The sequence below is a fragment of the Dromiciops gliroides genome, chromosome 3 (assembly GCF_019393635.1).
Source record: "Dromiciops gliroides isolate mDroGli1 chromosome 3, mDroGli1.pri, whole genome shotgun sequence".
Taxonomy (NCBI): Eukaryota; Metazoa; Chordata; class Mammalia; order Microbiotheria; family Microbiotheriidae; genus Dromiciops; species Dromiciops gliroides.
The window spans coordinates 28,407,401-28,421,018 of NC_057863.1; the positions used below are offsets into that span (position 1 = coordinate 28,407,401).

The following is a 13,618-nucleotide window of genomic DNA, read 5'->3' on the forward strand; positions in this document are numbered from 1 at the left end:
GAAGGGGAGAATGACAAGCTCCGTCAACACATAATGACTTAAAAATCAAAGCAAAAAATATCTTGGCAAAGTGACCTCCAGAAGAAGCCATATTGTTTTTTATTGCCAATGACTGCAGCAGGGGATTCATACTATTTCCAAAGGAAACTTTCACTCACGTTTAAAGGGATGAAAATTACTTAAAGGAGCACTTTTGAGTGGCAAGTGTTTATATTTCTATATATCTTTGGATGTATAAATGGTGGCTGAGCAAGGCTTCAGGTATAAACTCCTGACAAATTATGTGTGTGTTGTCTGACATTCAGCCTAGTGAGGTTCCAAGAAGCTTCCCAGGGGATCCTAGAATCACATATTTCAACTAAGAGGGTTCCCAGAGGGGGATCTGGTCCAGTTCCTCTTTTTTATAGATAAGGAACCTAAGGCCCAGAGAGGCTAAGGACTTTGCCCATAGTCACACAGGTAGTAAGTAACAGCGCTATACATGATTAGAACCAGGTTTCCTGAGGCTAAATTCAACTCTCATTCAACTGTTCCACAGTTGGCCACAGAGAAATGAGAATTGTCAGCCACCAGCGCTCTTACTAAAGAGAGTACACTAATCCTTAGACAGGTTAAGATTTGCAATAGAACATGCCTAGGAAGTCAAGATTTTTTAAAATGTCAAGCATTTCAAAATACTATACTTATACGTGTGTGTGTATATATGTCACATACATACATGTATGTATATATGTATGTACATAAGTAAATATCTTTGAAAATCATAACTCACACTTATTACAAACCTTAAAGTGCCACATGAGTGTTAGTTATTATTACCAAATTGATAATAATATATCATTACATGATATATTGAAACCATATGCACAATTATAATTATATTAATAATATATTATAGAAAATCAATGTGATTTTATTACTATTATGTTATGATATTCATATTAATAATGTCAAGAAGCCAGAAGTCTATTTCTCCCCCCAAGTATTGGTTTCCTACAATTTAGATGGAAACCAGTAGCAATGAAGCATAATGGATGAACAGTAGGCCTGAGGGTCAGGAAATCTTCATTTAAGCCCTGCCTGTATCACATCCTGGCCATACAAGCCAGGACAAATCGCATAACCTCTCAGTGCTCTCAGCAACGATTTAATACAACTGTCTCATTTTCAGAGAAAGAGCTAACCTGTATTGGTAGAAGCAATAATCATGGAACTCATTCCTATGTTATCCATTAGGCAACCCTCTAAAATGATGAGTTTCAGAGAAGGAGCCAACTTTCATTGGTAGAGGGAGATCTCTTGGCCAATAAATCTCTGCAACACTTAAATCATAGGTCCAATCCCTATTCTTTTCCCCTAGACAGAACCAAATACCACACTGCCCAAAGAGAGAGAATGATTGAGCATGAACCCAATAAACACAAAATACATAGATAGCCAATCTTGGCAGTTCAGATTCTATGTTAGTAGATACATGGTTGAGTTGGGGATAGAAATGGAACACAGGGAAGATAGAGTGAACTCAATGCATAAATGTAGAAATGCTATTTGACTTACTTTATCTTTGGAGAAGCTGAAAAGTTGCTTTCGGGCAGAGAAGAACTGCACAGCTATTACACTGGCTGAATGACCCCACAGTACTCCGGTGGGTTTAGAGACAACATAAGGATTCCAAAGGCAAACTCTATGATTAATTCCAGCTGTTGCTGTTCAGAATTTCATGGAGGAAAAGTTAATTTTAGAAAATGAATAATCTATAGGGCATCATTCTTTTTTTTTTTTTTTTTTGGTAAGGCAATTGGGGTTAAGTGACTTGCCCAGGGTTACACAGCTAGTAAGTGTCAAGCGTCTGAAGCCGGATTTGAACTCAGGTACTCCTGAATCCAGGGCTGGTGCTTTATCCACTGTGCCACCTAGCTGACCCTTAGGACATCATTCTTAGAAGTAGTACCTTGTCACATCTCTCTAATCAGGACTTCTTAACCTGGATCCGTGAACTAGCATTTCCTAAGTTTTTACTATGTGCCAAGGACTATGGTTGAATGTGGGCCTGTTATTATGGTCTTTTTTAAATTCAATAACTATATTTCAATGTAATTGGTTTCCTTTGAAATCCTATGGATACCTTTTTGCATCAAAAAACATTATTCTTAGAAAGGGGCCAGAGGCTTCCCCAGGCTTAGCAAAGAATTTCATCACACACACACACACAGGTTAATTGCCCCAGCTGTAAGTTGACTTTTAGGCAACATGGTGGAGAGGAAGGAGCAAAGGATCATGGATTTGGAGACAGATGACTCTGTAGAGGTCAAATTGTTCAACCATCTCATTTTGTAGATAAGAATACTGAACTTCACAGAGGTGCAGAGAAATGACCAAGGTCAAACAGGCGGAAGTGGGGGAGTCTGGATTTGCCATGTCTAATTCCTCTGATTACAAAATCGGTACTGAATTTTAAATCAAGGAAGCTGGGCTCAAATCCAGACCCTGCTGTGGGACCTTGTACAAATGAGTTTATGTTTCTATGACTTGGTGTTTATAGCATTTATATAACCCTTTAAGGTTTGTTAAGCACTTTACAAATATTTCATTTTATCCCCACAGCAACCCTGGTAGGTCAGAGCTATTATTGTCCTCATTTTACCTACCAATGAAAAAACACAGGCAAACAGGGATTTTTCCCATGGTTACAAAGCTGATAAGTGTCTGAGGCTGCTCAGTTCTTGCTGACTCCAAGACCAATGCTCTAACCATTGTGTCACCTAGTTGCCTTGGTTTCTGCATCTTAAGTTACTTGAAAGGGGAGACTTTCATTTTTGTGTGTGTGTCTCCATCCCCAATTACAATACCTGGCACATGGATGATGCTTAGAAAATATTTTTTTTATTTATTGATCTATAAAATAAAGGTGTTGGATGGAATGACTCTATGGTCACTTCCAGCTCTCTATCCCCTTGTGGCTTTTGATGGACTATGTCCTCTCACATCTTCATAAAGAAGGGCCAGCTCTACAATTCCCATTCTTCCTCAACCTCTAGTTGTAGTCCAGCTCAATGAAAATAGTATCAAAGAAGGGAGAATTGAGGCTTATACTCTTACAGTATACTGCCAAAACAAAGAATTTAGAGATGAAATCTCCAAATAACTAAAAGGGGAAAAATTCTCCCCAAAACGTTTGACTTGCTTTTATGAATGTATCACTAAAATGAGATTTCTGAAAGCCTGGATTGTTTAGCCTTTGTCTTTGAATCCCCAGTTCCAATCATAATGGCTGGTATACAGTTGGCACTTAATAAATACTTGTTCAATGAATAGATGAAATAACTGTATAACTAACTACATTTTTCCATTTATTCATGATTCCAGGAAGCAGCCTAAACTTCCTGTGTTCTGCTAAAATTCCAATGTATGCCAACTTGCTAGCTAGAAGTGTGGGAGATATTGTCTTTGACAAATGTCAGTTAATTTAATGGCTACAAAATGCTGTCCTAATAATAGAGGGACTATAAGGAAAGCTGAGCTTTGCAGAATCAATACTTTTGAATTGTGGTGCTGGAGAAGATTTTTGAGAGTCTCTTGGACAGCAAGGAGATCAAATCAGTCAATACTTAAAGAAATTAATTCAGGCTGTTCACTAGAAGGCCAAATACTGAAGCTGAAGCTTAAATACTTTAGCCACATAATGGGAAGATGAGACTCATTGGAAACAACCCTGATGTTGGAAACATTGAAGGCAAAAGGAAAAGGGGATGTCAGAGGATGAGATGGATAGATAGTGTCATGGAAACAATGAAAATGAACTTGGAAAGACCTTGGGAGTGAGTGGAGAATTGAATGGCCTGTTGTTCTATGATCCATAGGTCATGACTGAACAATAACAACAGCAAATGTTGCAGTGGATAGAGTGCAATATGGAGTCAGTCAGGAAGACCTGGGTTAAGATCCTGCCTCAGACAATTCCTATCTGTGTGACCCTGAGTAAATCACCTAACCTTTCTTAGCCTCAGTTTCTATGAATGGGAATAATAATAGTACCTACTTCATGCCATTGTTGTGAAGGAAAAAATAGAAAATATATGCAAAGTATTTTACAAATCTTAGTCCTTATCCAATGTTAGCTATTATCATTACTGTAGTTCTATGAAATAGGCCCTGTAAGGACTATTATCTCCTTATAAATGAAGAAACTGAGATTCAGAAAAATGAATTGACTTCTCCCAGGTCACACAGTTAATATATGTCAGAACCTGATATAAGCTCAGATCCCTTACTGACTTGCTATATATAGGGCTTCTTAACCCAGGGTCTGGAAACTTTTGACAATCATTTCAATATAGTTTGTTTTATTCATTTAAGAACATTATTCTGAGAAGAGATTCATAGGTTTCACAGGCATGATGCAAGTGCATCTCTCTTTCCCCTTATCCTCCCAAAGAACCTACATTTTTAAAGTTTAACAGTAGTTTCCTATGAAATTCAACAATTAATGCCTGTAAACAAATGGGAGTTTGTGAGCCAAAATGCACAGATGTTACAAGAAAGCACAAAAAACAAATCTCTCCAGTGGCAACCTAAGGCAGAGAAAACCTGGAACTTTCCATGAGAGAGCTCATATTTTGAAGGATGGTGTCTGGAAATACATACATACATATATGTATGTATATGTATGTGTATATATACATATATGTATGTATATGTATGTGTATACATACATACATGTGTGCATGTGTGTGTGTATATAAATGAAAGAAGTGCGTTTCTTTCAATGGAGCATTGGCTGATATCAGAAGAGGGGTTCGAGGGACATATTTTTTTAACAAAGCTGGCCTCTTTTCATTTTATTATAGTTTTTCTTTTTTTGGTCCAAACTTGTGATTTTATCAGAGTAGAGAAGTTGCAGCATGTAAAGTCCCTCCAAGATCTGCAACTTCTAGACCCAGAGAATTGCCTGGTTCATTTTAATGCCTTGTCTGTCATTACAAAGCAGGTTTACTTTAGAGCTAGGCTTTGAACTCATGTCATCTTGATTCTAAGCCTGGCCTTCTATAAACCATGTTTTTCTGTTATCTTATACTTTGATTTAATTTTTTTATTTATTAATTTAAAGTTTAATGATGACATACTTTTTTTTTGCTTTGATGTCAGAATCATCCCCAAATATACCACTACATAAAAATAAAACAAAAAACAAAACAAAACAATGGGGCAGCTAGGTTGCACAGTGGATAGAGCACCAGCCCTGGATTCAGGAGGACCTGAGTTCAAATCCGGCCTCAAACACTTGATACTTACTAGCTGTGTGACCCTGTCATTTAACCCCAATTGCCTCACCAAAAAACAAACAAAAAAAACACCAAATATACCACTACACACTCTCTGAATATACCTTCCCTCGTATCAAAAAAAAGGGAAGGAAAACCCACATGGTGATGACATCTGACATTGTAGGAAACCCATAATCTCCCAACACTCCAAGATAAGGGACAACCACTCTCAATTTTAATAAGCAGACTCATTAAAGCCCAGGAGCATGTACATATCACTGTCCCTAAGATGTGTGAAGTCTGCCACGTCACATGTGATAATAACCATTTATCAAATAACCCCATGCAAAAAATCACCCTGAAATCCTGATATTTGGATGTCTCCTTAAGATAGGAGAATTTTTGTGTTTATAAATTTTTACCCCCAGATTATCTGTTAATAAGGAGGTCTTCTTGTGAGCATGGTTGCTTTAACATACCAATTAAATTGAGGCGAGAGTGGTAGTCAAAAGTGTGAATGCCCTGAGCAATGTTGAAGGATGTCTTCTTAATCCACGTCTTCTTGGATTTTTCCCTCCAAGCCAGAACCACTGTGTTCACATGACTGGTTGTGCTGGAAATTATGGCATCTAAAGAAGCATCATAAATCACTGAGAACACAAAAGGGAAACAAGATCATAAACAGATTTCTCATCTGCTAGCATAATCATTTCAGTCAGGTAGATTTTCTTTTCTAAAGAATTTAGATTTTAAATCAGCCTCCAAGAGAGAAGTAAACAACTGACTAGAACAGAGCAGCTAAGACTCTGTCCATGGTGCTGACATGGATAATGTTGCCTCCTGGCAGAAATCTGAAAAATGTCATTCTCTGTCAGAAAACAAACTCTATATATAGGACAGGTGGGCAAAAGCAGCCCAGAGAGAGAAATATGGATTGTGGTCACAGGCTCATGAAGAGAAGAGGGGAAGGGGCAGCTAGGTGGTGCAGTGGACAGAGCACCAGCCCTGGAGTCAGGAGGACTTGAGTTCAAATTTGGCCTCAGACACTTAACACTTACTAGCTGTGTGACCCTGGGCAAGTCACTTAACCCCAACTGCCTCACTAAAAAAAAAAAAGAGAAAAGGGGAAGAAAAGTTTGGGTTGGCTGCTCCTCCTAGAATGATTGCATACTTGTTTGTACTGGACTTCAAACATGTTTACTGCTGGGAAGGGCTTCTACAACCACTGTCCTCTAAATTCATGGATGTCTCACTCAAAACTGTCCTCTAGAACAATTTTTATCAATTTTGCTCCAAGTGAAAAAAAGATGCTAGTTACTGGTACTTTGGCCTAACAAATAAGCTAGGCTAAGAAGCCATGAGAATCTGCATGAAGATTTGCCCCATTATGCTTCCCTGAAGGGAAAGTGTTTCCTTTCTGATCTCTGATTGGAATATGAGCAGTTGGAAAATAGAGGAAATTACTGGGTTTTGCATTCATTCATTCAGCAATCAAGCAGGCATTAATTCCATGGAGTTTCAAATGGGAAGGAACTTCAAAGATAATTTAATCCAATGCCTTTACTTTAAAAATTAGGAATTGAAGTCCAAAGAGATGAACGGACCACCCAAGGTACCTGGCCTGTTAAGAGAACTAGGATGTGAACCCAGTTCCAATGATTCCAAATCCAATCTGCATCTCCTCAGTTTTTCATAGTGAAAACACATAGCGGAGAGTGAGATTAATCATAATAATCCCATGGGATTCAGGAGACAGAGGACAAGTAACTGATTGTATTCTTGGATACCTCTACCCAGAGCAGATGTGATCAAACAAGAGCTCACAAGCCATCTGGGCCCCCAGAATGATAAGGCTAGTTTAACATGGGTTTGTTAGCTCCAGATTCTTTGGGAAACTAAAGGCCTGGGCTCAGCCAGGGTTCAGGAGTTCAGCCAGAAGCTTGGTTAGAAATTCCTGACTCTTGCTGGCTCCCAGGAAATACCATGTCCCAGAGTCCCAGATCCATTTGGCCACAGTCCAGTTCCCTTGTATTGCAGGTCAGCTTCTTTTTGAACCCAGGATTCAATGCCACTAAAAGTTAACCCATCATGCATTCTGTTGTAACCAATTTCAATCAACCCTCCCCCAGATAGGTTCCTACAAAGGGAACTTCCCTACATTGGCAATGAACTTCCTAATTTGTCCTTTGAGTCCAAATTCCTATTCCAATAAAGCAAGATATATTAGTATAACTCAGCTCAGTTCTGTGAATACAAAGACAAAAAAACTACTAAATAATCCATGCCTTCAAGAAGTTTACATTATGTCAAGGCATGTAGCTATCAGAGAGATCTCAATTAATATACACTTCATGTTTTAGAGTGTTTTAAGTATTATAATAAGTGTAAAGCACAGCTCTACTCCCAGAACCTTATCAATGTAGTGATCCTTTTCCTGGCTCCCCTATCCTCTCTGCCCACCCCTCCCCATGCTCTGCACAACTCTGCTCCAAGTAAAGCCCATTTCTAGTCCCAGTTCTAATGGTTATTCCAAAGCTCCAATGTCTCTGTTGTTTCATTGCCCCACATATCCCCTCTAATAAGGCAGATGAGAGCCCAATGGGAAAGACAACATGGCATAGTGGATAGGACATGGTTTCGTCAGCAGGGTAGATCTGGGTTCAAATCCCACCATACATCCTTACTAACTGGGTGACCCTGGGAAAATCATCAGATTCTTCTGTGCCTCAGTTTCCACAACCGTAGATGAGGAGGTTGCACTTAATGGCATCTAATGTATTATTTGATGTTTCCATTCATGCCACATATCTTACCATTCTTGACCACTCACTGACAAGTTTGGCACAAAGCTCCACAGAAAATCAGGGATCTTCGCTCAAGTTCTTCCCCCATCCCCAGCATATGGACTCCATTCATTTTATTTTTAAAATAAAGTTAAAGGCGGAGCAGCTAGGTGGCACAGTGGATAGAGCACTGGCCCTGGATTCCGGAGGACCTGAGTTCAAATCCAGCCTCAGACACTTGATATTAGCTGTGTGATCCTGGGCAAGTCACTTAACCCCAATTGCCTTACCAAAAAAAAAAAAAGAAAGAAAGAAAAAAAAAGTTAAAGGCAAACAAAAGGCACTGTGGTGTAATGAATAGTTATCCCAAAAGTCCTAGGCCAAGGCCTGTCTGATACAAACTGGCTGTATGATCCTAGGCAAGTAACTTAATCCGTAAGTGCTGGTGAGGACTCCCTGAGAATAGAAATTATGGAGAAGTTGCCAACCTGCATTAGTAAAGGGACTTTTTCACATCAGAATTCCTTAGATCAATGAAATAACCAGTGTAGCCCCTTTGTTGTTCAGTCATTTTCCAGTCATGCCCAACTCTTCATGGCCCTATTTGGGGCTTTCTTGGAACATATACTAGAGTGGTTTGCCATTCCTTCTCTTATTTTACAAATGTGGGAGGCAAACTTAGTTAAGTGACTTTCACAGGGTCACACAACTAGAAATCTGAGGCTGTATTTAAACTCAGGAAGCTGGTGCTTTATATCCATTGCACTACCTAGCTGCCTGAATGTAACCTCTATCTCTTTCATAAAGATAAACATACTTTAGCATTTATCATCTAGCTCTTTAACAGGGAGTACATAGATTGTGGAGCCATCACATCCCAAATCAAGGAACACTGGAAAGCTCTGTCATTCAAAGCTGAGTTCAGGGACGGCCCTAACCCACAATGACCAGTTTGTTGACAAAGGTTTGGCATTTTTGATCTCTCAGAAGGTGCGAGTCAACTGTTGCAGCCTGGCTCAAGAAAGAGAACAGCAATATACAATGAAGCCATGTCATTATCGCTGAACATCTGTGGAAATGCCATCATGTCACTGTAGCCCAATCCAGACAAGTCAGAGGGATCCAAGCAGTTATTCTGTGATGTTTTCCTGCTTTCAATTCTGCTGTAATCCACCCTCATGAAGCCATCAGGGAAAGCCATGGAAAGTGAGTCCCAGGTGACAATTCAAAGCAGGCCTCGGAGATGAGGAGCTGCAGGTATCCCAGTATATTTGAGAGGCTGCCAGGCTGCTGCAAGGGCTCAAAACCTTTTTAATAGATATTTATTTTCCTGAGCTAGAACTTGTAATTTATTAAATTATGATGTGTCTGAGTCCCTTGAGGCTGTCTAGCTAAAAGGTGACCATAATGCCATTTCCTTAAAATCAAATTATCTGATACACAAAACTGTTTCCTTAACTTCTTAAAGAAGAGGAAGCAGAGCCAAAGGTTAAACATGCAAATGTCTTAAAGATAAATCCACAACCAAGAGCAACAACAATGACTCATTTATAGTCCGGGCTCTTTGCATATATTATCTTGCTTTCTCACAGCCATCCAGTTAGGGAAGTACCTCAGGGATCATTATCTTTCCCATCTGACAGATTAGGTCACTGAGGTTCAGGAAGGTTAATGCTAGAAAGACCAGGTATGAGGACTGATAGGAAAAAAAAAAACATAATTTACTTGGAAGTAAAAATTGTCATTCTATCTACATTTATTTGCCTTCCAAATTAAAAAAAAAATGTACCTTAGTCCTTAGAGATATTCCTAAATTTTGGTCCTTCTATTAATATTGTACCAGAAATGTTAGTATAGTGATAAGAGAAGAAAAAGAAATTAAATGAATTAGAATAGGTAATGAGGAAACAAAACTATCACTCTTTGTAGACGATATGATGTTATACTTAGAAAATCCTAGAGAATCAACTAAAATGTTAATTGAAATTATTAAGAACTTTAGCAAAGTTGCAGGATACAAAATAAACCCACATAAATCATTAGCATTTCTATATATAACCAACAAAGTCTGGCAACAACATATAGAAAAAGAAATTCCATTTAAATAACTGTGGCCAATATAAAATACTTCAGAGTCTACCTGCAAAGACAAACACAAGAACTATATGACCAGAACTACAAAACACTTTTCACACAAATAAAGACATGATCTAAATAATTGGAAAAATATTAATTGCTCATGGATAGGCTGAGCCAATATAATAAAAATGACAATCCTACTTAGGTTAATTTTTTTATTTAGTGATATACTAATCAAACTATCTAAAATATTTTATAGACCTAGAAAAAATTATAACAACGTTCATCTGGAAAAACGAAAGTTCAAGGATATCATGGGAATCAATGAAAAAAATACAAAAGAAGGTGGTCTAGCCGCACCAGATCTACAACTATATTATAAAGCAGGGATAATCAAAATAATCTGGTACTGGCTAAGAAATAGAGAGGTGGATCAGTGGAATAAATAGGTACAAATTACACTATAGTAAATGACTATAGTTATTTAGTATATGATAAACCCAAAGATTCAAGCTTTTCAAACAAAAACTTATTATTAGACAAAAACTGCTATGAAAACTGGAAAACAGTATGGCAGAAACTAGGTATAGACCAACATCTCACACCATATACTAAGATAAGGTCAAAATGGATACATGATTTACACATAAAGGATGATACCATAAGCAAATTAAGAGAGTATGGAATTGAGGCAGCTAGGTGGCACAGTGGACAAAGCAGTGACCCTGGAATCAAGAGGACCTGAGTTCAAATTTGGCCTAACACTTGACACTTACTAGCTGTATGACCCTGGGCAAGTCACTTAATCCTCATTGCCCCACCAAACAGAGAGAGAGAGAGACAGAGAGACAGAGAGAGAGACAGAGAGAGAGAGAGAGTATGGGATCACTTACCTGTCAGATTTATGGGCAAAGGAAAAATTTATGACCAAGATATATAGAGTAAAACAAAATATAAAGTAGATCATTTTGATTATATAAAGTTAAAAAGGTTTTGCACAAACCTAACTAACATAACCAAGATTACAAGGGAAGCAGAAAACTGCGAAAGAATTTTTGAAACGAACATCTCTGATAAAGGACTCATTTCTCAAATATATAGAGAACTGAGTTAAATGTATAAAAATACAAGTCATTACCTAATTGATAAATGGTCAAAGGATATGAACAGGAAGTTTTCAAAAAAATCAAAGCTATCTATAATCATATGAAAAAAGGCTCTAGATTAGCATTGATGTAGATAAAAATTAAAACAACTCTGAGGTATCACCTCACACTTATCAGAGTGGCAAATATAACAAAAACAGAAAATATTGGATTTTGGAGGGGATGTGGGAAAGCTGAGATGCTAATCCACTGTTGGTGGAGTTGTGAAAAGATCCAACCATTCTGGAGAGCAATTTGGAACTATGCCCAAAGGGCTAAAGAACTGTGCATACCCTTTGCTAGGTTTATATCCCAAAGACATCCCCAGAGGAAAGGACCTATTTGTACAAAAATATTTATAGCAGCTCATTTTGTGGTGACTAAGAATTGGAAATCAAAGGAATGCCCATCAATTGTGGAATGGCTAAACAAGTTGTGGTATATGATGGTGATGGAATTTTATTGTGCTATAAGAAACTAAAAGCAAGATTATTTCAGAAAGGCCTGGAAAGACTTGAATGAACTGATGTATAGTGAAGTGAGCAGAACCAAGAGAATGTTGTTCATAGTGACAGCAATATTGTTTGATAAAGAACTGTAAATGACTTAATCATCCTTAGCAATAGAATGATCCAAGATGATGCCAAAGGGCTAATGATGAAGGGTACTATCACCCCCCAAAGAAAGAACTAATATTAATTGAACAAAGATTGAAGCATGCTATTTTTCACTTTCTTTCATTTTTTTCCTTTATTCAAGTTTTCTTGTACAAAATTACTAATATGCTAATGTTTTACATAATCGTACATATATAACCTATACCTGATTGCTTACCACCTCAGGAAAGGGGAAGGGAAGGGAGGGAATGAGGGATAAAAATTGGAGCCCAAAATTATAAATAAAATGTTTATTATTAAAAAAAGAGAGAGATTTTTAAGAAGGTTACAATAGCTAAAAAGCATTAGGGGCAGGATTTGAACACAGGTCTTCATGGCTCCTAGTCCAGAACTCCTAGGGCAACACAGTAGAATCATAGATTTAGAGTTAGAAGGAATCTTAGAAGTTATTTAATCCAAATCTCTCATTTTACAGATGAAGTAACTGAGGCTATGAGAGGGTTAAGTAACTTGACTAGCTGTCTATATGACAGCTAATGAGCACTGGAGTCAGAATCTGAACACTGGTTTTCCTGACTCATAATCTAGTACCTATCAGATTACTCACTAAGACCATAGATTTAATGCTAGACCATATCTGAGAGGACATCTACTCCAACCCTCTTATTTTACAGATGAGGACACAAATCCAGAGAGTTTTAGTTCACATCAATAGTAAATGTTTGATCCAACATTTGAACAGAGATCTTTGGGCAGGCTCTAAATCTAAGACTTTATATGGTTTGCAGCCCTCTCTCTTAAACATGTGAAAAGAAGCAACTGCTAATTTTAGGAGATATTTTTTCCAGATTTTTTCATATTTGGAACTAGAAGTGACCTTAAAAGTTATCTACTCCAACCCCCCCCCCCCCCGCCAATTTGGCTTCTGGGAAACTGGATTTCAGAGAATTCAAGTAACTTATGCAAAATCCCCCAATGATTCAATGGATGACTAACCCAAGCAATGATTTTAAGGTCATGACTTATGGGGAGGGGAAGATTATAAATTGACCTTGTAGCTGGACAAGTCAAGTCAGCAGGTATTTATTAAGTACCTACTATATGTCAGACACTGGCCACTGGAACTCCAGCATCGGTTTGGTTTTAACTGTTTTACTCACTTGGGGTGTGACTATTTGAAGAAAAAAAATAGAAGGAAGGAAAACTACTTGTAATTTCCCAGTTTTCCCTAGGGTCCTAGGAGAACTGTAATACCTACTGATCTAATTCAGTGTTATGGCAATTAGTTATCTTTAAAAAGCTCTCTGAAGATGAAAAGTGCTATCTGAAAAGGAAGCATTGTTATTAAGTGCACTTACAGAAAAAAGAGAGCAAGAAAATCCCTACTGAGAAATCCTAAAACACCCCCTAGAAACTGTAAGGAAAAGAGGAATAAGAATGGGACATCTCTAAGCTAACCACCCAGGCTTGTTTGGGGGTTTTTTGTGTGATTTGGGTTTTTTAAAAACCAATTTTCTTACTTTCTGAGTGAGGGAAGGAAAAGATTGCATCTTGTTATTTAGGGAAAACATCATGTTGCCTTGAGCTTCCCTTGATGCTCTTTCACTTGGGGGATCTTATTCCCCAACTTCATCCTTTATTTTGAAGCATGAAACTCTTTCCCTGCTGGACCACCTTATGCTTCTTTCACACACTGAGCTCAAAGAGTTTTCAAAAAGAACTCTGCCATC

General features: G+C 37.9%; 1 protein-coding gene across 1 annotated transcript in view; it reads right to left on the bottom strand.

The window, feature by feature from the left end:
- WDR49 (WD repeat domain 49) overlaps positions 1-13,618 on the bottom strand; it is a 204,227-nt gene that overhangs the window by 117,298 nt on the left and 73,311 nt on the right. Inside the window, exons 5-6 of the mRNA XM_043997089.1 lie at positions 5,744-5,914; positions 1,558-1,706 (exon numbers count right to left, since the gene is read on the bottom strand). Of these exons, the coding sequence (XP_043853024.1) occupies positions 1,558-1,706; positions 5,744-5,914 (320 nt within the window). The remainder of the gene's footprint in view (positions 1-1,557; positions 1,707-5,743; positions 5,915-13,618) is intronic.